At 34.1% G+C, this 25,513-nt stretch overlaps 2 protein-coding genes across 2 annotated transcripts; both read right to left on the reverse strand.

Moving 5' to 3' along the window:
• Nucleotides 1-1,704: 1,704 nt before the first annotated feature.
• Nucleotides 1,705-2,418, reverse strand: LOC21408731 (extensin). Its single transcript, XM_010100381.2, is given in 2 exon segments — nucleotides 1,705-1,861; nucleotides 1,863-2,418. Coding segments are annotated over 2 exon segments (687 nt in total). The 5' UTR covers nucleotides 2,393-2,418.
• Nucleotides 2,419-5,791: 3,373 nt separating this feature from the next.
• On the reverse strand, nucleotides 5,792-7,849 carry LOC21408732 (extensin). The gene has a single exon (XM_010100382.2). The coding sequence runs from the start codon at nucleotides 7,769-7,771 to the stop codon at nucleotides 6,200-6,202; it is 1,572 nt and encodes a 523-aa protein (XP_010098684.1). The 5' UTR covers nucleotides 7,772-7,849; the 3' UTR covers nucleotides 5,792-6,199.
• Between the last annotated feature and the right edge of the window lie 17,664 nt (nucleotides 7,850-25,513).

Raw genomic sequence — 25,513 nt, forward strand, 5'->3', positions numbered from 1 at the left:
CCCCCCTAATAGGAGAAAGAAGAGTCACGAGAGTAACTGAGAAAATTTTCTGTTTTTTCGGCTTTGCTTCTTGGCGAGAGGTATTAATAAGGGATTGAGGTCATTAATGGAGTACTCAATAGGAATTAAATTAATACAAGAGTCAAGTGTCCAACATTCAAAACAAATCTAAAAACGTCGACTGATCTCCTTACTATCACTCTTTATACATATATAGGACGGTTAGTAAGATGCTAGTTGCATTAAGAAAGTCTAATATACTGCATAATAGGCCGTCGAGTAATCTATTCATCTATTGTCCTGATAAATATGTGTGTATGTTTGTGAGGCACGCTGATGTTTAATTACAAGGAAAAGTATTGTACCTCATAATAGGCATGCTTGACTGTAAGAAGTATATCCACTAATTAACGTCATAAGAAGAAGAAACGACACACTCAAGTGTTAAGCGACAAGTCGTTTGGGTGAAGATTAGACTTTACACAAGAGAGAGAGAAAGAGATGATCACACGAGAGAGAAGACACGTGGAGATAGTTTATTAGAAGATCCCATGTGTAAATCACCGACTCTATGACTTTCTTTATATATTTCTATTAGGGTTTTATTTCAGAGATGATCGAGGTTTGTAGAGAGAGAAAGAGAAATATTCCTTGAGTGAGAAAGGCAAGGGTTTTGGTTGTATGTGGACGTTTGATTGATGGATTCAGAATCATAATTCAAAACCATTTTTGATTTACGTGTAGCTAATCACGAACTATGATTCGAATCATGGCATGGATCTAGTGACCAAACAACCCATGAGAGTTTTGTAACAGTGTTTGGGGCTTGGGAAATTCTAGGTAGTTAAGGGCTATTCTACTCACCGGGCATTTTCTCTATCAAACTTGGTAAATTCTCTGTAAATCTTGTTTTTCTCTGGGTTAGGGTTTTCTAAGTGATTTGAGAGTTTTATGATCTTGAGTGTATAATCATCTTCTTGATTAGTGAAAAGAGCTTCTCGTGGAAGAGCTCAATAGAATAGGTCAATTTGGACAGAACCTGGATACAAATCTTATGTTGTTTGTTGCGTGATCAAGCCCCTAAATCTTCATAAAGATTGAGTCTTGTGTTAGAATTGGTCTACCATTGACAATAATAATTGATTAAAGAACCAACAAATTTTGTGTTCAAATTTTTGCTATTTGAAGCAGTTGAGGCATGTAGGAAGCTTTGAGACTTATGATGTACTATTAATTAGTTAAAATCGAGTGTTCTGAACGGGATGGGGAAAAAAACACACAAATTATATAAGTTACATAATTAATTTTATACGAAATCAACCACCTAAAGTGCAATCATTAACAAGATCACATATTTGTCCCTGAATATGTGAACCAATGCTCTTGGACATTGAATTATGTATTCGTCACTACAACTCGTAGGGCCGATGGGCATGAGTCCCACGTATGTTTCTGATAAGCCCTCCAAGTTTATAAAAGAAAGCATTACGAAAACCATATATAATACGAAAGCAATATATATAATTTTTTTACTCGCTCTTGGAAGCCAACACAGAACAATAAAAATGAAAAACACATCAAGAGAAAGAATCAGATAGAAACATGATTAGGAAACTGCCCAACGAAAATATTAATTCAAATGAAAACACACATATTCCACGTTACATGCAAGCATGCATGATGATAATCATATCACCATTTCCCTCAGTAAGCACTACTTGGACGATAGCTTCTTTGACCGAGCCCCGAAGAACCGCCGCCGTAACTAGCTTCGCCTGGAATCATGACCGGCTTCTTCTTCTTCTTAGAGAGGCAAAAGAATCCGACGAGTAGGAAAGCCAGAAAGAAAGCGCCTCCTAGACACGGCAATAACAGTGGTGTGGTTATTACCTCCCGGAGGCGGTGCTGCCATCTGGGACGACGGTGGGATGACGGTAGTAGGCGATGGTGGCCCGTAAGTCAACTGAGGCGCCGGTAATGGAGGCGAGACGCCAGGGCAAGGAGTGCTTGGACGTGGGGGTTTGGAATATGATTTTGGCGGTTGAGCCGGCAGAGCACTTTTGCTAGGCTTTGGTGGGTATGTGGACTCAGTCGGCGGAGCCTTATACGGAGGCTGTGCTTTTGGTGGTTTGGATTTTGGTGGTTTTTGTTTGTAAGGAGTTGGTGGATACGTTGGTGGTATCTTTGGAGGTGAATATTGTGGTGGTGGTACTTTTGGTAGTGATTTTGTCGGGTAGTTGTCGCTCGGAGGCGACACCGCTACAACCGGCGGAGATTCAGTTGGCGGCTTCGGATAGTAACCCCGGTGGTCTGACGTCAAAGGGGGTTGTCGATAGGCATCCTGAGGTGGCGGCGGTGGAGGAACTGGCGGAGAGGGAGAGTAGTGAGGCATATTTGTACAAGTGCAAATGTTATTAGATTGAGTCACAATTAGATATTAATGAGTCAATTATAGAAGACGGATATATATAGGAGAATATAACGGTACTGTGGGATCCTTCATATGTCAGTGGGTGTTATTTATACTATTTGAAAGCCTCCATATGTCATTATAGGGCCCCAATTTTTTATTTTTCCAAGAATGATTATACTGATTTCACTTGCTCTTTTTGGACGCTTTCGACGAGAATAACAAGCAATATAAACATGTTAGCATGATAATATCTTAAGGAGAATTTCAATTTCCAACTCTCCATCTACTTCTTTAAAAAATGAAAAGCACCACTAAGAAATGTTACACGTATACTAGTTGGAATATAAACCCTCCCCTTATTATTAAATTGTTTTAGAACTAACATTTAATTTGTTGTCGAAACTGACAATCATATTTTGATTTTCTTTGACGACAGTTCCTCCCAGCTGTCAAGGGTTAGATTCAACTTTACCCAAATAAGATATTCTAATTGTCAAACAAGCATAAAAAGTACTGAATGTCCTTACATGACCAAATGAAACGTCGTTAGAATAATGAAAAATTTTATCTGTATTTATCCTTATCCAATATAAATTGTGAATTATTGCATACAATAATGTGGATGATGTCGTGTGTCTGTGTGTGTATATATATATATATATATATATATTGTATCGTGAAATTGAAATATGACAACCACATGAGAATTAGTTGCTTTAACCATTAAAACAATTGTACATTCAGCTGCATTCAGCAAGACTTTACAGCACATAATCTGAGAAAAAACAATAGATCCCGCAGTAGGTAAAACTGGCGGCTATACATGGATCACAACAAAAACACAAAACCAACAAGAAACTACTAAAAGTGATGTAGGAAATTCTGGCTATATTAGTCGTTATTTTTAGTTGCATTGTCGTTTATCCACTTAGCTTTAATTTTATTATTAGTTTATCGCTATTTGTCTAGTTTGTCCTATGTCTTAGTAACTATCTTGTTATCATTTTGTAAATGGGTTATATAGGGAGACACTTTGAATATATTGATAATTGAATTAGAGTTAGAGTTTTCTCTTTAATTTGAGAATTTTCCCCTTTGTGGGATTTCTTTTAAGTGAATTTGAAAATTCTCTGCGCCGATAAAATTCCGTTCTATCAATTCTGTTACATCAGTTGGTATCAAAGCTCTTGATTTTTTCTCGGGGTTTGACATCATGATCAGTGATTGGAGCCACTTGAACGCCGATGAGTGTGAAGTTTCATACTATCGGAGAAGTTACTCTTGTCGGTGGAGTGCCCACCAACAGCCGCCTTCTCCACCACGTTACCGCCACCACCATGACTATTCTCCACCACCCCACTACCACCATGACCACCATCGTCACCAAAACCACCACTGTACTTGTTATACCAGCAGCCATCATCACCTGCATCTTCACCATATTCCTCACCGTATCTCCTCCACCGCGAGTATTCCAATCACAAATTTACTTGGTTCGGGAAAATTCCCTACATCAACGGTAGGACCAGCTCTCTTCACTATGATCAATGAATTACAGATTACAGCCACAAACCCCCCTCTCTGAGAAGTTTCCTAAAAAAATCTTTACCATTCTCGTTCACTCTTGCTCTGAGAAAACCCTTATAAGAAGAAAGAATTCACACTCAGATAGAATTACAAGATACAAAATTAATCTTTTAACGGCTATTTATATTTGAATTACAACTGTATATGCCAACACTCTAATCCCATGTATCTAATACAACACATAAATACCCATGCTAACCAATTGACTGTTATAGACTTTAGTTACTCTGCAGGCCTTGACTGATTCTACCACATGTCAATTGCTTAATCATAAATCCCACAATACTTTGATTCACTGTATAACAACAAACGTAATAGAGAAATACTATTTGTCCAATGGGACTTCATGATCCTGCTCTCTCACAGAGAGTGGGCTCCATCCGTGCGTCCCACATGGATCCTACATGTGGGGCCCACTCTTTGTGAGAGGGTAAGTAGTTGTTTTTTTATATTTTTATTGTCGTTGTTTTAACTTACTAATTTAGCTTTATTTTGTTTAGTGGTTATCTTTTTGCTTATTGTAATAGTAAGATTTGAATATTTTGAGAATTGAATTACAAAGTTTAGTTTTTTCTCCGTTTTGGGGGGTTTTTTTTTTTTTTTTTTTTCCCTTGTGAGGTTCCTTTAAGTAGATTTGGGATTTTATAGCATGTCTTTTGTTCGGATTAAGCTGGTAAAATTTTGTTCTATTCTTTCCGTTGTATCATATACACACGCTTTAATATTAGGATATTATGCCCTTTCAAATAAAAATACTAATTGGAACGATTAACAAATTAAACAATTTCATAGCACTAAAACCTCAGAAAAGCTGGTAAATCAATTGTGGACTTTATGTTTATGTTGTTGACTTCAATACGTTTCTTTATTGCTAAAGAACAAATTAAGGAGCAATTTATTAAATAAAAGTCAATTGAGCTAACACCAATTTTTACAAGGTCTGTAAGTTGCTTTAAATATATTGAGTTTTAGGTTTCCGCCGGAGACAATTAAAAAATTAATTCAACAAGGATACAAAATGATTTATATTGTTATAATTAAAATTTTCTTTTAATACCGGAGAAACTATTCTAGGTACGTATATGTGTGTGGACGTAATTTTGTTGTTTTTCTTCCTTATTAACAAATTTATCAAGTGTGGACGCATTTTTTTCCTTTGATTTACACCAAACATTAATTAGTTGTACGAATCAGATATTAGAAAATTACTTAATTGGAAGATATATGCTAAAAAATCACCATTAATTAGAAAAAAAAAAATTCTCGCCACTCCTCAAATACTTCCAATTTCACGAATAGTTTTTTGGAACTCAACATGTCGATTATGAATTTCTGACCACGCTATGAAAAGAAAAAACCCCCCGAATAGTTATAGTTTATGAATCATTAGATTCTATCACATTTATAATTTTTTATTCTAATATTATTCCCGCTAAAATATGTCCATATAGTGTTATATTCTCCGTAGAATAAGGAATACATAATTTATAGATTTTTTTTTTTTTTGCTTTAAATCTTCTCTCTAGACGACAATGTTGTTGTAATAAGTTTTTAATTAAAAAATTAATCATGTTAATAGTTTAAGAAATGGATCCAGAAACAAATGTTTGCATCACCCACCTCAACGCGCTAGCTTCATGAGGTGAAACTCTACTTTCCCATTGTCCAATCAACAACTCGAAAAAGAAAAGTGCACAAATAAAAATAATTTAATAAATAAGCAATGCTCTTTTTTTAAAAAAAAAAAAAAAAGAAAAATCCAAATTTTAGAAACATCCATACTTACTTCCAACATGTGTTCGTCACTATTTCTTTATTGATGCATACAGCTGCACATAACTCCAAACTTCACATTACAAGCATTTCCTTCTTTATTTCTTTCTTTAAAAAAAAAAAAAAAAAATTCTCTCTTCCACTTCTTTGGAATTAAGGCAGTAATTTCCTCCTTCAGCCCCTTGGTACACACAACAATACCGACCAATATATCAATGACACAATAGAAAGAATCATGAGATATAGTAATTACTTCATGATCATCCCCAACAAAACTTATTATAAACCCAGCCCCAACGAATCAAATCCAATGAAAACACACAATAATTCCCGAATAGAATACATAAATGTACGCGCATTATTAATTATTTTAGGAAACACATGCATGCATGATGAGTCAGTCACGATGATCAAATATTTGACTCATCAGTAACTACTCCGATGATGGCTTGAGCCATCTATCGAAGATCCGCTGCTACCAGGCTCACAGGGCTCCCCTCCGGTGACGGCGACGGCTGCGGCGGCGTCTCCATGAGAGCTTCCATGACCGCTAATACTCTGCGAACCGTAACCTCCGACCGCGGCGGCTGCTCCTCCGTAGCTTTCTTCACCTTCCTCGACGCAAGGAACCGCCGCGGGAACCATCACTGGCTTCTTCTTCTTCTTGGCGAGGCAGAAGAGTCCAACGAGGAGAAAAGCGAGGAAGAAAGCGCCGCCTACAGAAACACAAACAGCAATGACGGTAGTGTGGTTGTTGCCTCCCGAAGGCGGCGCCACTATGTCGTTCGACGGAGGGACCGCGCCGATTGTTGGCGGAGGAGGTCTGAACGTGGGCGGGGCAGGTGCATAGCCGTAGAAGGATGGCGGCGGTGCTGGGGGTGAGCTGCCGTAAGATGTTGGAGGAGGTTTGGAATACGGTTTCGGTGGTTGAGCTGGTGGAGTTCCCTTGCTAGGCTTTGGAGGGTGTCCGGACTTTGGCGGCGGTACCTTGTACGGAGGTTGTGCTTTGGGTGGTGATGTCTTTGGGGGTTGTGGTTTGTAGGGAGTTGGTGGATGTGCTTTTGGAGGTGATGACGTCGGTGGTTGTGGCTTGTAAGGAGTTGGGGGATGTGCTGGCGGTGTTGTTTTTGGGGGCGATTGCGGCGGCGACGCCTTGTACGGAGGTTGTGCTTTTGGAGGTGATGATTTTGGTGGCTGTGGTTTGTAAGGTGTTGGTGGAGGTGTTGGTGGATGAGCTGGTGTTGTTGTCTTTGGAGGTGATTTTGGTGGCGGAGGATAGTGGGGAGAGTATGGATGTGGTGGTGGAGCGGAACCTTCAGGAGGGTTTGGCGGGTAAGTGTGTTTTGGTGGCGGCGCTGCGGCAACAGCTGGTGGGGATGCAGTTGGTGGCTGAGGATAGTAATGGTGGTGGTCTGGGGGTGGAGGTGGTTTTGTGTAGACATTTTGAGGTGCCGGAGGAGGCTTTGGATAGGAGTGGTGGTGGTCGGGTGTTGGTGGGGGAGGCGGTGACTGATCATTACATGGTGGCTTAGGGTAGACATGGTGGTGGGGAGGAGGCGGTAGCGGCGTGGAAGGAGGAGGAGGAGAATGATAGGTGTATTGGTGATCAGGTGTTGGTGGAGAACATGATTGATCAGGTGGCGGCTTGGGGTAGACATGGTGATGATGAGGGGGCGGCGGAGGCGGTGGAGGAGATGGATAGATGTGGTGGTGATCTGGCGTCGGTGGAGGTTGTGCCTTAGGGTAGTCATGGTGATGGTCTTTAGGTGGCGGCGGTGACTTGTGATGGTGGTGGTGGTGGTGGTGGTGATGGTGTGGCGGCAAGGGTTTCGGGTAGTGCTGGTGGTGGTGAGGTGGCGGTAGAGGCGGAGGTGGCAGCTGCACAGGGTGATCGTCACATGGAGGAGGAGGAGGTGGCGGCTCCACGGGATTACATGGCGTAGGAGGGGATGGCACTGGTGGTGGAGGGGGAGAGTAGTAAGGATAGCCGTAAGTCATTTTACTATGCAACTTTTAGAGAGTGAAGAACAATTGGAGAACTAATTAGTATGGAAGATTTATGGATATAGGAATATATGACTTTAGGGAGGCTGAGACCAAAGCCATGAAGTGAGGTGCTATTTGTACTAGTTGGAAAAGTATTCTAAGTTTCTAATCCTTCAAATTATTAAGCAGCCTTCATACATCTTGGGCCCCAATTAATCTATTCTTTCAAGGAAGACGATAATTGTACCCGTTCTTATTGTTTAAAGTTTCTGTCGAGTTGTCATATGCATTAACAAAACAAATAAAGACAAATTATAAAGAATCTCACTGTTGGGAATACAATAATCATTATTGTTCATGTCCTTAACTGTTTTGCACGCACCCTTTACATTTAATTATACATGATTGGGTTTTGGTCTACAAGGGCAGCTATATATGTAACCTTTGAACTTTGAATAATTATCATGTATACAGTGTGATAAGCACGTGATAAATTTCTCGGTTAAAACTTGGAACAACATGTAGCTATCATGGGAGGCGTGGGTTTTTTTTTTTTTTTTTGTTCATTTATTTTTTAAAATGAATGTTGCGCGACTTTGTTCTGTCATCTTGGTAATTATAATTAATTATAACAACAAATTGCAATAAAACTAGTCAATTAAAGAAATGTTTTTCACCCAACGACCCCTTTTTTTCGCAAGGATATGACTTTCATACTTTTTTTTTTGGGTAGAAACAAGTTTGTTGGTTTTTCACTACACGAAACCTAATGTTCATACGTCTAATTAGGGTACGTCCCATGTGATTTAAGAATCAGTGTCAAGTAAACTCTATTTTGAAATTTCTCTTCAAACAGGTAGACAATAATTTGGCCCCATTTGTACACAGAGATAGAGACAAAATTACAAGGGGAAAAAAAAGTTAATTGAAGAGGGAAAAAAAGACCAACTATAGGGAAGTACGTACTTTTTTCTAATAAACGGGAAAAAAATAAAAATAAAAACTTTGGTCCTTGAGGTTGCGAATACTCAAGAATAATCCAATTCTCTGCTCCAGTTCCAATGCGATTGGTCCTAGCAGGATGGTTCCGATTTATCTCAATTTCTTTCTTTTCCCGCTTTTGTGACACGTTTTACAAATTGGCTAATTTATTGCCCTAATTTTTTTTCTCTGGAATTTATTGTCAATTTCATTGTTAATTGTTGTTACCGAGTCCTCTCTATAATATATCACTACAATAATTTTAATTTTTTACTACCAAAAATTTTGCTACTACAATTTTTTCGGTAGCAAAAGTTATCTTTTGGTTTGTAAAAGTTATCTTTTGCTATCGAAAAAATGTTAGTAGCAAAATGTTGACGAATTTCTACTATTAAATTGGTAGCAAAAAGTGACGATTCTGCTACAACAAAATTTTTAATAGCAAAAAATATAGCGCCAAATGAAAGTGAGTTAGTGCCAAAGCTTTTTGGCTACCCAAAAAAATTTAATAGTTAATAAGTATGTTTCTGCTACTAAAATTTTGGTATCAAAAATACATAATCTATACTACCAAAAATCATTTGGTAGCAGAAAATATGGCGCCAAACAAAAATGGGTTGGCGCCAAGAGTTTGTGGCTACCAAAAAAATAGTAGCAAATATGTATGTTTCTGCTACCTAAATTTTAGTATCAAAGGCACATTTTTAGCTACCTAAATTAGTTGGTAGCAAAAAACACTGTGCTAAACGGAAATGATTTGGCGCCAAGATTTTTTTGCTACCAAAAAAAATTTAGTAGCAAATCACTATGATTTTCCTACCAAAATTTTGGACTCAAAAACATATTTGTTTTGCTACCAAAATCAGTTAGTAGCAAGAGATATGATGCCAAACATAAATGGGATTGACGTCAAGAGTTTTTAGCTACCAAAAAAGAATTGGTAGCAAATCAGTATACTTTTACTACCAAAATTTTGGTCTCGAAAACATTATTTTTTGTTACCAAAATCAATTAGTAGCTAAAAATATGACGCCAAACAAAAATGTTTTGGCGCCAAGACTTTTATGCTACTAAAAAAAACTTAGTAGCAAATCGGTATGTTTTTACTACTAAAATTTTGGTCTCAAAAACATTTTTTTTTACTACTAAATTCAGTTGGTAGCTAAAAACATGGCGCCAAGACTTTTTAACTACTAAAAAAAATTTAGTAGCAATTCAGTATGTTTTTGCGTACATGTTATAACTAATTAATGGACACATTTATCTTTTGCTACCAAAAATTTTCATTTTGGTAGCAAAAAATACTTTTGGCTACTAAAAATTTAGTAGCCGAATGTTGACGCGTTCTGCTACCAAATTTAGTAGCCAAAAGAAACAATTTCGCTGCCAAAGATTGTTCATTTGGTAGTGGAAAACAGCTTTTTTGCTACTAAATAACATATTTGACAGCAAAAAGTCTTTAAATCATAGTTTTCAATATTTGCTTATTTTTTTGTTATTTTTATTTTTCATATCATGATTAATTGGAAATAACTTATTTAACTCAACTAAATAAATATTGCGAGTCCAATTGATTTACATTTTATTAAGTAGTATACTTATATTTTGTAAATAAATTGCGTTCTAACTAGTTAGCGTATATATGTGTATATGATGCATAGTATACAATGGTATGAAGTAGTCATATTTATATATACATGCATATATATACGAGATTAATCATAATTTTTCTTTTCAATTATACGATAATATAAAGGAGATGATTTTCATGCATATGTCGCACAATAAAGATAGTGGTAAAATATATTTTTAAAAGAAAATAATATTTACTATTCAAAATTGTCTAGTCAATTTTCAGCTATCAAAAGTAAATTTAGTAGTTAAATATGGTGTTTTGCTACCAAAATTTAGTATCCGAATATGATATTTTACTACAAAAGTTGTTGATTTTGTAGAGAAAATAGTTTTTTTGCTACCAAATAACATATTTGGTAGCAAAATGGTTTTTAAAATGTAATTTTTAATATTTGCTTATTTTTTTATTATATGAATAAGTGAAAACAACTTTAATACTACAAAAATAAATATTATAAGATAGAATGATTTACATTTTAATAAAAATTATAATTATATTTTGTAAGTAAATTGCATTCTAACTAATTAGTGTACATATGTTTCTATGATGCACGACATACATGTTATGAAGTAGCCATATATATATATATATATATATGAGATTAATCATAATTTTTCTTTTCAAATAAACAATAATATAAAGGAGATGGTTTTCAAGCATATCTCACACAATAAAGATAGTAGTAAAATATATTTTTAAAAGAAAATAGTATCTAGCATTTAAAATAGTCTAGTCATTTTTCGGCAACTAAAAGTGAATTTAGTAGCTAAATATGATGGTTTTCTACTAAAATTTAGTAGCTGGATAAGACCTTTGCTACCAAATTATTGATTTGGTAGTGATAAATAGTTTTTTTTCCTACCAAATAACATATAAGATAGCTGATTACGTCCAAATTGTGTATAAATAAAGCGGTCAATTGTAGCATAGTATGGGCGGTCGTATCTATGAGGAGATCACAAAAATAACCAGAAAAATTAACAGAAACAAACGTTAGAAGAAATAAGTGAAAAACACAGATAAAATATTTTCAGAACTTTTTTCTAATAAAAAATATGAAAATAAAGCAAAGAACAAATTTTTATAAGAAACCAAGTGAGAGAAAACTTAGACGAAAACCATATGATTAAAAATGGGCAAAGCGTCGAGAATCCCTTATATGCCGCGTTCACCAATTTAGATTTAGATTTTGATTAATTAACTCAATTAAAAATTTTACATCTCAAACAATCGACCGAAAGATAAAGAATTAAAGCACAATTAAAATAAATGTATTAGAGTATATTAAATTCCTATGATAAAACCCAACAGTTATTCTTATTAGAAATCTAAGAGCAACAATATACCACATGTAATATCGCAATAAAAGACTACTAATACAACAACGTGATCAATATAATTGTGTCGTGTAAAAATTACATAAAGAAAGCATGACTGAAAATATATAAAAATTGATAACACAAAAATATTGAATTGAAAACTGAGAATAATTAAAAATTAATCAACTTAAATGTATCAACGTTACAGCCCAACTCCGAAACCCAAACCGGGTCACCAAGCATATAAGATCATCTTTAGCCTAGTCAAGAAAAACACTAGCCTAACTTACAAAATATTCTCACAGATTCTAGAGAAAAAATATGAGAACAAAAACAAGATGAGAAAAAGTGAAGTGGCATAATCTTCTGGGTTTTAAAAACTTTCTACTACCGGTTTTTAGCTACCACAAATTTTGGGTAGCGAAAACCTTTTACTACTAAAATTAAGGGTTTTTGCTACCAATTCTTTGGTAGCGAAAGACCGAAATTCTTGTAGTATACTATAATATACTAGCTTTTGCGCTTCCACACATATTTATGCTTATCTTATTATGTTTTTCTTTTTTACACATTATATATGTGTTTGGAATTTCGTTGTCAATTCTTCTTGTGCATGATATCAAATGCACAGTAGTTCTTGTATATATAGGATCATAAATATTTGCATTAGTCAAGATATGAGATTTGCTTGAATTTCAATTTTATAAATTGTACATACAGCTACATTCCATCCACGATTAAGGGTGCTATAATTGTAACTAAACTGCTATTAATTAGTAATAAACTGGAAGCCATAATGGACGAAAACAGTCGCACAACAAACCAACAAGAAATAAAGGTAGAGTCAACTACTAAAGGGCTAAATGCCATATGGGATGGCATATATATATATATATTAAATAAGTTAATAATTTATTTGTGTTTTTTAAGTCTCCTGTGACAAATAATCAGTCTCCTTTCCTTTCTCACTATTTAACCAAAAAGTTATTCTATATAGCCACCTAAACTGGTAAACGTGATCCCGTTTGCTTCCGTACGTGCAATGCATCTTATTTCAACATTTATAGTGGTCAATATATATTAGAGAGACAAATATTTCACGGATATTAAAATAAAAGTACTGCAACTTGAGATGTGTTTTGGACCTACTTGTTTGGCCCTTCTATAGAGACGTCATTGTATGGTCTTCTTTTAATATCTAGGCAGCTTCCTCGACCGATTGAAATGCTTTAATGGGAAATTTCGCATCGTTAGAAAGCTTATCCGTTAATCAATCATCTTCCATTTTAATCCCCTTTTTCATATACAAATAAAAACAAAACATCCGTAAATTCCGTATGGCCCCTTCAAAATTGAAAAAAAAAAAAGAAAAAGAAATCGCTATGGCGTGTAGTACTACCTCTATATAAATTTGCCATGCTAAAATCTTCGATGTTTGAGCTAGCCTTTAGTCCGAACTGCATACATACATGGTTTAACAAATGTAAAAAAGAGGCGCAAAATCTCAAAAGTCCAAGCCGCTTTAGTTTTCTACTATTTAAAGGCACATTTAATCTACAACTTTTTTTTTTTTTTTTTTTTCAGTAAGATTGAACCAGCACTAATCATGTGCTGATCAACACTATTTTGAGTATGAAACACATTATTTTGGTTGAGCACATTTGAAAAAGAAAATATTTCAGTACGTGGGACAAATTAGGTAATTAATTATTTAGAGAATACATATGAGAAAATAGTATTTAAGACGGTTGTAAGTAAAAATCAGTTAAGTAGTACGAAAACAGTGGAGAAACATTATTTCATCCGGCCAATTAGAAAGAAATATATATATATGTATATATAATGGTTATATTTGAAAACAATTATTGTAGAGGAGGATAAGAAAAATATTTAAGAAGTGACATATTTGAGAAAAAGTTTATTCAACAAAGGTAAATGAGGAAAAAAAATAATAGGACACATTCAAAAGTATAAGATTGAAAAAAGAAAAAAGAAATAAATAATTAAATGGACTAAGATGTACATTTCAAAAGTATAACACTTCTAAGGCTATTGTTTGGGCGCTGATTAGAGAACTAGAAAATTGAATATTGACAATATGCATAATTCTTAGAATGATTGCATAGCTAAAAGTTACTCTTTAGAATGATCTTCTTGTTATGTGTTCCTTTCAATAATAATGGTAAAGCCTAATCGTGCTGATAGAGGTGTTCAAATTCATTGGCACAATCGAATTCTCCTTTTTGGATTAAGGTACGCGTTGTTCAACTTTTGTATTAATTTCCAGGTTTTTTTTTTTTTTTTTTTTTTTTCAGCTCCTTTAGTATTGGTTTTTTTTTGATTAAACCAAGTTGATCATGGCGATATATCTATGATTATGATTGAAAAAGTTTGAGATTTTTTTGGGTGACATCGATCGTTGTGGATTGAGAGTATGATTCCGCATTTGTGGTTTATTTACTGCATGCATGGCAGAAGTCATCAAGTTCCTTCCATAACAGGTAGCTCTATGTTTTTAATAAAGTTACTTCAATGACTGTATATTCATTGTTCTCATGCAAATAAGTTAGCTTTAGAGATGATTATAATTGGTTGCTCAATGCTCTAAATCCGTAAAAACGAGACCGACTCGACTAATTAAAAATAAACGTAGAATAAACCAGGATTTAATGCTCTAAATCCATAAAAATGAGACTGACTCGAAAATAATAATAAAACAATCGCTTCGCGAGGGCTTAACAAAAAACTTATAAATAATTAAAACTGTCCGAGAACAATATTTTACTTGAAATATTACAACACTGGAATAAGTGGTGCAGTACAGTTATTGTACAACAATTACAGAAATACTGAAATTCACCTTATATAAGCTAATTTATAGTAATCTCTATGAGAAACTAGAACCGCTCAGCAACTCTAAGCTAAATTGCTATCTCAAACAGTCCACATAACTTAGGAGGGGAAAATTTAAAAACACAAAAATGTGAGCGAAGAGCTCAGTAGAATTTATAGACAGATATAGAAATAAATAATTAAATACAAAAATTTAACATGGAAAGACAACAAAACAACACTTACAAACTTACAACCATAAAACTCTAATGGTATATAATATATTTAATATATATATATATAAATTTAGAACCATTGTAAATAACATAAAATTATGTTATCTACTAAAATAGTTCACATGATTACCAACATTATGTCCTTTTCAATATTAAACACAAACAACATAAATTTTTCTTCATTTGCTAGTTCCAACAGTATAATAGAAATTCAATCTACTAGTGAAATACATAAAACGTAGCTTAAATACTCAGAATTTATAATTCATATCTCAAATAATCTCAAGGCCAAACTGTTGAGTAACAGGCTTTAGAAGAGGAAGGAAGAAAAATCCTACCTCATCAGGAAAATATCTACTGAACTAGATCCCAATACTTGCACCTCCTTGTTCTCGCTCTAATTGTTCCGAGGACCTCAAAAATTGCAGACCAAAAGTGGAACCCTAAATTTGATTTCCAAGTCGTTTTGCTTTAAAAACTTCAAATTTCTACCAAACGTCAAGTATTCAAAGGAGTTGGTTCAATTTCTTTCAAGATTCACTTAAGATTTTGCGGTTCCTCTGTGGTTTTAACGAGAGAAAGAGAGAAAAATAGGGCTGGTGTTTCTTCTTTTTTTTTTCCCCTTGCAGAAAATGAGCAAAAGAAAGGAAAATGTAAGAGAGAAAATGGGTAAAGGAAATATTAATGGGTTAATGCTACATAAACCCACGAATGTGTCTAGAACCTCTCAACCGGTGCTAAGCTAATGAACATTCCAAAATGTTCCTTGCTGAAGTCACGTGATTTTGAGGCAGAAATATCAGAGGAACTCAATTGTAAAATTTCTCAAAGTCAAAGGTAAAAATGTAATTCAAAAAGTTTGGATAAAGATGAAAAATTTTAAAAATAATCAAAATTTCATAAAATTAAATTTCATGACTAAAAGTATTTATTTTTATCCTCAAATATTTAATTTGGCACTCTAATAATCTCAATTTCACATAATTAAGCATAATCCCTCACTTTAATTTTACTGGGCGTTACATGCTCCGGACTTCATCTCTTTTCATTTGCATAAGGATTTGGTCCTACTGCGGTTTTAGATATGCCGAGGGATGTACAAAGTTATGGTTTAGGCTATCGTGTAGAGTTATGGTCGCCGTTGCTTGTTTTCTTTTGGCTTAGATGTCTATTTTAACTTAGTTTTTTTTTTTCCTTTTTATTTTAAAATAAATCTTGAGTCGGTAATTCAACGTGAATGGGATTGATAATGAGTGCCAATTTAATTAAGATGTTTTTTAGTGACTCCGATGTACTTGTCTCATTGCTTTTTCAAAAAATGGAGATTATTACGGGGTGCTGATTGTTTTTCGAGGAAATAGTAACTAAGCAGTTTATATGCAATAACCTGGCAGTTTACATGTAGTAACCTAACAGTTTATAAGATTTTTAAAAAAATAAAAAACATAATATCATATGTTTTATATATTAACATTATAAGCCGTTATCTTTTTTGGATGTTTGGTTTCCGACCGACACAATAAGTTTTGTGATATGAAACCAAATTTTTAATTTGTCGTGGTGGGTTTTCCATTTAGATAGCATTTGGTTTCTTTTTTTGGTTTTGAAGAACACCCCTATTAATTAGTTGTATAATTGATTAAACGAAAAATAATTTATCAAATTATTGGATTTTGATGAGCTTAATTTTTTTGTTTATGAAAGACTGGGTATGACAATTCAGTTTCCTAATGCAGGTACGTATTTAATGGTTCAACGAGTTATAAAAAATAATTACACATTAATTTTAAAACGTTTGTGTATTCAGAGGGTGCTTAAAAATTTTCTTTTGGTTCATTACTTGATGGGTAAGTGCGTATTTTTTTTTTAGTCTTAATTATAACAGAAAAGCATGTGTTTGAACATAGATCTTGTAAATGAAAAATAGTGACTACAAGTATGATCGAACCTAACTATTACGTACATAGCTTATACATATGCTCAAAACTCAACCAATAACTCTCTAAACAAGGGGTAAGCATTTCTCATATTAATTAATATTATTGAGGAACTTTTTTTTAACAATCATCAAGGGTAAGACATCAGAAAACAAATAATACATGAAAAAGGTTTGGCATGAACCTTGAAGCACCTAATTCTCTCTCTTCCTTTGATCACACGACATAAAACTAACATCAAGAAAGAAAAATACAACCAATTACCACGAAACCGTGAACGTATTTGTGTGTGTGTGTCGAGATTGTCACCATCACAATTTGCTAGGAGGAGATGGTGGTGATGAAATCGGAGGCGGAGGAGGAGATAGTGGTGGTGAAATTGGAGGCGGAGGAGGAGGAGGAGGAGGTGGTGGCGGCGGCGGCGGTAGTGGTGGAGGCGGAGGTGGTGGAGGAGGTGGAGGCGGTGGCGGTGGAGGAGGAGGAGGTGGAGGTGGAGGCGGTGGAGGAGGAGGAGAAGGATCAGATGGGGAATAGTAAGGATTATTAGTCATATTCTACAAGTTGGAGCCGGGAGGGAGAACAAGGAAGTAGTATTGGTTCTAGAAAGAGATCGGAAAATGTGGTTGTAATGTAATGCGTGGCTATAGCTAGAGCTATATATTTATAAAACTTATCGGCAAGTAGACAAATGCAAGTTTGCTGGGAAGGTCAACCTAGCAATTTTATTATTTTTATTAGAGATGTAGCTTTGGATCATGATACAATACATATGTATAACTGCGTGGCTTAAATTTCTAACTTAGAAATTGCCAATAAAGCCTATATTATTAATGACCAGAAATACGTGTATAACATCATGATATGTACGTATGTACCTGATCTCATTCGTTGTATAAAATATCACCAAATTGCAAAATATAAAACTTTAAGTTTCTCATTGTGGACGGAGGAAATGATAGCGAAAGAGATATGGAGATTAATTTAGTTCTATTGATTATTATTGATCAACTCTATTAAGAATTTCCAAGTGTTTGCTAGGTAATTGCGAAAGCTTTGAGATATGCTTGTCATGCACATATATCTGATTGATATATATATATATATATGCACATTTAATGGTAGTATAAACAAAATGAAAAAGAGACAAAACAGTTTTAATAATATCCGAACTAGATATTATCAGAGCTCGTATGGTTCATAAGTTTAAATAGAATAGTTTAAATAGAAATTTAAATTTATGAGAAAAAGTCATGTAACTAAAATATTTGAATAGTAGTTTAAACTTATAAAACAAACACGATCAATTTATCACTTGCTCTTTTTTTAGGCTTAGTCTAACTAGCTTTATTCTCCCAAAGCACTCGTGATACTTTTGAAAATTAGAGAAAATTACTTGTACTATCATTTTTTTTATACTTCTAAAATATAAGTTTATAACACTTAAGATTAATTTATTACTGATTTAATAAAAAAAGACGTGTTTTTACTAAGTCATTTCAAAGGCATAAATGTATGTTAGTTCTATTATGAGTAGTTGGTTGGTTCTCTCCCTTTGAATTGTACTGCTTAGTGTTTTACATTAAATTGGGCAATCATGAGCCCAGCCAGATTGTTTCCCCTCAAGAACAAGTAGATACTTTTCAAAAATATTTAGTTAATATGCCATAATTTTTAAGGTTGAATTGAATTTTATTATGGGTACTAAATCTATTACAAACATACTACAGTGACATAATTTAAATTTTGTATACTGAGTAAAATTATACTTGTACTTTTGTGTATTCATTCAATATTTTTAGATTTTACGGGAGTTTTTTTGGTTATATATATATTTGTGATTTTTATGGATTTTACTATTTTTAAATATCTTTAATTATGGAATTTTTTATAATAGTTTATATTTACTGGTATATGTAATGAACCTGTCTAGTACATACTGTCTTATAATATATCAGTTTTTTTTTTCTTTTTTTTTAATAACTAGAGATTGAAGGGAAAAAAAAGAGAGAGAAGAAAATTACATTAGGGCAATTTAGGATATAACATGTGAGGTGTGTGGAGAGAGATAAAAACTATATAATTAGTTTCTTTTTTGAATGAAATTTAATTGTATAATTAAATATGCCATAATTGTCCTTTTTTTGTTATTGTATGTGATGGTCGTTTTATCATTAAAAAATTAAAGAAAAAAGAGTGAATAGTAAAATGTGATGTGTAAATAGAACCACCATTTATTTAAAAATCACTTTTAGCGCTTATCTTTATTATTATGAAAAGTCCAAAACATCTCATACGTTTATAAAATTAGATTCACGATACCCCTAAAAAAAGTTCATCCAATGATTGGCTCCTTTCAGAAAAGATATGAGAGATGCATACCATTATTTTGTTGGTTTTAGAAAGGGCGTCAAGGAACCGACAGAATCTGAAAGCAGAAGAGGGATACCACATGTATAGAGTCAACATTCAACCCAAGTTTATCTCTAACTAAATTTCCAAACATGGCCAATAGCAAGAATAAAATCACAAATTATATACATTCAAAGCAAAAGCTTGATTAAGAGGAGTAAACAAACAACCCTTAACAAATCTTCGCAATTTCTAGGAAAAAAAAGGAGAAAATTGAAGAATTTATCCTTAAGAGTTCATGAGTTTAGATTTTTATCCTATACTCTTGAAATACCTTTTTGCTAGTATATTATTTAACTAAAAAAGTTATTAATCAAGAGTAAAAGGTAAAAGTCTTGATCCATACACTTTTAAAGGGTATTTATTTTCTTTTCCCGGTCTTAAAAGGGAGAGGGTCGATTTAGCTTGACTCTAAAACCCGATGAGCCTAGAGCCGGTCTGTCATGGCCTAAACTTTATAAGGCATTTTTAATTTTTAAATTTTTTAAAAAGAGGGAGTTTGGGCCGAGCCGACCTTGTCTGAATAAGTTTTCAGGTTTGAAATCTCAGTCAAGTCCGGACCAACAGCAACAAACTTCGAACCGACACTTTTAGTCTGGCTTAAACTTGTAGCTCTATTTACAAACCAATTGAGGAGCCATTAATGTTCACTTTAATCCAATTAGGAGGAGGGAGAATCAAGTCAACCAGAATAATATGAGGAGCACAACCTGGTTTTCCAAAGACGTTGTAGTTGTGAAAAATAAGATTGAGAATTATCCACGTACCAGTATGAAGAGAATTACCTTCTCTATACTGCCCATAGGAATCATTTGAAGCCTAAACCTTACTAGCATGCATATGATCCAGCAACAAGAAGTAATAGCCATCTTCCGAGAAGAAAAAAAATTGGAAGCTGAATGATTCTTCGAGAGCCGATAGTAAAAAACTAATCGAATCTTAACTGAAGTTTAGGCGAACACCAACAGCTTCCCAATACGAACTTAAAATTGTTTGTTCAATTTTTAGTTTATTAATTGGTGTCTAATTAATTGTATTATAGCACGTAATAAAATAGATTTAAATATCAAAATAAAAAAAAGTTAATTAATTAAAAATAATGTGGTAAAACATTATTACTTAGACACTATTTTAAATACTGAAGTTGATCGGGTAATTTGAATCCCAAAATTATGCCAAAGAAATTTAGCATCTATAATCATTACGCAGAAACAAGTGATCTAAAGTACTTTCTTCAGTTTTCATAAGAAGACAGACAAACCGAGCCGGAGGCAAATCCATACACTTTAAGAGCATCTTCTGTGGCCAACCGTATGTGGAAAATCTTCCAACGAAGAACTGAACGTTAATTATTAGAAACGAATATTCCAAGACCAAAAATGCGTAGCCCCAAGGATAATCAAAATTGCTAAGCGGATAGATATGATCAAATAATTATCCTTGTCAGCACTGAAGCTATATATATATATATATAACTGTAATTCTGTATTAAGAATGGCATCACAAATATTAGGAAAATGAGGATTTCTTGAGAAGGTATGTATATTACTCATTTAAGTGGAGATAGTTGCTTCAACTCATTTTCAGCAGCTTCTCGAGGTTGTTGTGCTTCTTCTTACCTGCTGTATCATGATGATGACATCTTCATCTTTCGTAATAAGGGTTAGAACTTTGAAATGTTGGCCTTTCTATTTAATCTTTATGGGGAAATTTCAGAAAAAAAATTAGCTTTATTTGATCAAAGGTCTATTTTACTGTTGGAATTTCAAACTTTGAAGCCAAAATTGTGGCTTAGGAAAGACTCACAACTTGAGCTGAGAGGTGAATTTATGTGAGAGAAAACACTATAGTAAAAAAGCTGAATTTGAATTTTGTGAGAAAAAATATTGTAGTAAAAAGTTTGAGTTTTGATTCGAGTATATAAAGAACATGTTTGAATATTATAATTAAGTTTCCCAAGTGCAAGTACGTATTTCATCGTTGAATGATTTATAAGAAATAAATATTGCATAGTACAAAAAGCTACTGCTTGGAAATTTTCTCTTCATTCATTATTTGAAGGGTAATAATTACGTATGCAGCTTAAATACACTAAAACCACAATCAATAACAATCTAAAGAAAGTCCCCTGAAAAAAAATATATATATCTAAACAAAGAGTAAGCATTTCTCATATTAATTCACATTTAATTGACGAACTTTTTTTTTTCTTTTGTAAGAGCAAGTACTTCAGGATAAAAAGAATTGATGCATCCAGCGGTGGAGCCAGCCCTCAATGTCAATGTCAATGGGGGTGTGACGATACACAATTTTTTTTTTTTTAAACAAATAACATGAAAAAATATACAAAGATATTGTAGTACAATACTTATACTTTTCAAGAATTATCAAATACATAGAGAATTTTAGAATATGGAAAAAAAAACTAATAATAGGACTTTGTCTTAAAACGTCATATTTATATAAAATAGGGAGCTTTTCTAGTATGATAAGAAAAAATAAACTGCCGGCAGTTCTCTATTTTTGACCATAAGATTTGTATAAAAAACTATTTGAATAGCATATATTTTTAATGTGAGATGATTTTAACTTGATCCAACGGTCCGAAACTGATGCTACCGATAGTACTGACCTACAAGAGAAGCGTCCAAATATAAAATAACTATTTATTTTGCATACTTTTTACTTTAATGTGACTTTGATTGATTGATAACACTACCATAGGCAGATTTTTTTTTCATTTACTTTTGCATTTTGAGGTTATAAAAAAATCATATCCTTTTAGAGTTAATCTTATTTATACTTATAAATTTCGAATTTATGCCCAATTCTTACCTTTCATCAGTCACCAATTAATTTTAACAGAAAATAAAATACAGAACAAAATTGTAAAATATGATGATATTTTGATATTTTTCATAGTCAAAATAATATTTTGAGTAAAAGATAAGTATTTAACATGATTTTAAAATGTGAAGCTATAACTTAGATACAATTTAGAATATGAAGTATATATTTTTTAATCTAAAAATGCAGGGTATAAAGAAAAAATAAACATAAAAAGCTAGCATATATATAAATGAGTAAAGTTGTTTGTAGAAGACCAATAGAAATAAAATTTTAAAAAATAAAGTTTAGTAGGGACATATATAAAAATATCAAATTTTAGTGGGTGAGAAATTGAAAAGTTAAAAATTTTTAAAAGGTCGAATTTTAGTTTTAAAAAAATCAGTGGGGGCGGTTGCATGCATCAATATTTCTAAAGGTGGAGAATTGGCGCCATATGCACCTTAAGGCTTGAACTACCTAATTCTCTCTCTTATTTTGATCACACGGCATACAAAATTAATATAATAGAAAACGAAAATACAGCTAATTACCACAGAACCCCACACACATACCGATCGTAAAAAAAACAGGCACAAGTAACATACATAAGTATGATCTCACAAGCAACTAGCTCTAAGTTATATATATGAAGAGTATTATAAGGCAGCACCCCAATAATAGAAGGTTACGTCCATATAATATAAACCCGATAATAGAAGGTGGCATCCATATATAACATGAATTCTACAGGTGGTATTAATAGTGAGGTTTAATGCTGTTAGTGGCGCCCCTAAATATTTTTCTAAATATATTGATCGCAGACGACAAATATTCTTTAGTATTTAGATGTGGAACGTCCGGTAGTCCGAGGTTCTTGATGAACTGATAGGTTCTTGATGAAGTTCCACGTCGTCGTTGATTTTTACAACTGTCATATTTTGCTCACCACAAGGGCTTGTAGTCTTAGTGATAGTCTCCCGGACATGTTCGCGTTCAGCACGAACCGATCTTGGGACACAGGTGGCGATTCTCTTCTTCGCCAAGCAGAAGAGGACGACGATGAGGAAGGCGAGAAAGAGATCACCGCCAAGTGAGACGAATACGACTGTATGCACCATATTGTGGTTTTCATCCGGTGGAGACAATGGTGATATATTGTGCAATTATATACATGCATGGCGGAGGTGGAGGCAGAGGCAGAGGCGACGTACAGTTGTAGTAGCATGGTGGAGGAGGAAAAAGAGGGGGAGGAGGAGGAGGTGGAGGCAGTTGGCAATTGTAGTAGCATGATGGTGGTGGTGGTAATGGCCGCGGCGGCGGTGGTGACGTTATATTGTGGCACGGAGGTGGTGGTGGTGGCGGGGGTTTTAGATTAGTCATGTCACAAATTGGAGGAGGAGGAGGGGGTGGTGGAAGTGGAGGTGGTGGTGGTGGTGGAGGAGGAGGCGGAGGTGGCGTGGAATTGTAGTTGCATGGCTGCGATGGTGGAGGAGGAGGTGAATTAGGAGGTGGTGGCGGGGGTGGAGGCGGATGCAGCGCGCAATTGTAATAGGATGGTGATCGAGGTAGTTGTGGTGGCGGCCGCGGCGGCTGCTGTGAAAGGTGTTGTTGATGATGTTGTATTTTGGCACGGAGTTGGTGATGGTGGTGGCGGCGGCGGCTGTGGTTTGGTCATGTTGCGCTCCAGGGATGGTGGCGGTGGAGGTGGAGAATAGTAAGGATAGTTGGTCATATTCTATAAGTTGGAGTCTGGAGAGGGAGAACAGTACCATAGGTACTTACTATAAAGATATCAGAAAATGAGGTAGTCATGTGATGCGTGGCTCTAGCTATAGCAATTTATATAACTCATTGGCAATTACACGAAAAGCAAGTTAATTGGGAAGATCAACATAGCACTGTTTTATAATTATTATTTTATTTTTTTATAAGCGATCTGGCTTTGGATTAACTTTACATATGTATGACATACATGGTTCAAATTTATAACTTTGCAAATTGCCAATAAGGCCTATATTTTTAACGCTAAAAAATACGTGTATCACATCATGATATGTACGTATATACCTAAACTCATTTGTTTTATATGACAAGAAATTTCAATATATTTATATGCATATATATTACTAATTTGTGGATGCAGAAAAAATGGTAGTATGAAAGATATTGAGATATATCTTACTATCTTACTCGTACGCATAAGTGTTAGCTAGTATACTTGCGAAGCTTTGAGATATATATACTTGCCATGCACATATCTAATTGATATAAATGTATATTTAATGGTAACAACAATATCGACTTTTTTTAATTATAAAAAAAACAATATCAACTTTTTTTCGGTTTTAAAAAAATCGGTGAGAATAGACAACTAGCATCAAAGCTAAAATTCGCATCCCAAATTAAGTCAGTATCAAAACAACTACTTATCCCATATCAAGCCCATCACTCTTTTTGTTTAGAAAAGACTCAGAAATGAAAACAAAAATAAATATCCCAAGGACAAAAAAAAAAAAAAAAAAAAAAAAAAAAAAAAAAAAAAATTAAAAGGTTTATAGCCGAAAGTCCTTTTTAATGGATACAGCCATAACTCACACCATGAAAGAGAAGTCTAAATATGCCTAGCTTGTAATAAAAACCTTCTGACCAAAAGCAGTTGGGGGAAATCCGAAGATAAAAAGCGTACATATAACTTTTTCTAAAATCCGCTGCTTGGGAAAACGATAAGAAGTCGATAAGTAATTAACGCTTTATAACAAAAAACACAGATGCTTATATATGATTTTTCTTTTCTTAATTAATTGTACAAATATACACGTGAACGGGAGCATGACTACTTAGTTTGTACAGTCGAAAGCGCAATAGCTAAGTATTCAGCACACTACGTATTAGCTAATATTATTAAACAGCAACTTGGCTCGGCGCAAAACATTTTAACTTCTGCTGGACACATTTCAGATCATTCAGGAAGACTATTCACATACGTAGGTTCACATTCGAAAAGACCTCCATCGCCAAGCCCCCAACTCAAAAGATACATTAGAAAAATAAAAATGCAAAACATATCAAGACTTCAACTCAAAAGAACATCGCAAGACAAAGCCAAAAACCACTAGAAACATGCAGAAAACTTATACAAAAAATAAAATAAAATCGAGCGAAAGAAAAGGAATTTAGGAAAGTTCGCGTTTCACGAATTTTGAAGGTAAATTTTTGGTTAAGACTGTATCATAATTCAGTTTCCTAAATGCAAGTTCGTATTTTATTGCATATTGCATAACATATAAAGTTCGTGTTCATATATATATGGTGCTCGTGAATTTCTATTCGTTCATTAATTGACGGGTAATAATTACCTACCTATATATGTACTCAAAATACACGCATGCATCAATTGTTAGAGAGATTGTAATATATCTCTCAATCTTGATATCACAAAATTGGATTAAAACACATTCGGAAAGAGTAGGCTGACGCAAGCACGCGCTGCAGCGCGGAAGAGTGCGCGCTGCAGCGCACGAACGCGCTGCAGCGCGCGTTTGGGCGCTGCAGCCTGCGCAAAACAGACCCTCGGG

This window comes from Morus notabilis, unplaced genomic scaffold, assembly GCF_000414095.1.
Source record: "Morus notabilis unplaced genomic scaffold, ASM41409v2 Scaffold467, whole genome shotgun sequence".
Lineage (NCBI taxonomy): Eukaryota > Viridiplantae > Streptophyta > Magnoliopsida > Rosales > Moraceae > Morus > Morus notabilis.

Excerpts from the sequence above, each read along its gene's own strand:
- LOC21408732 (XM_010100382.2), bottom strand. The coding sequence starts at position 7,771 with ATGACTTACGGCTATCCTTACTACTCTCCCCCTCCACCACCAGTGCCA.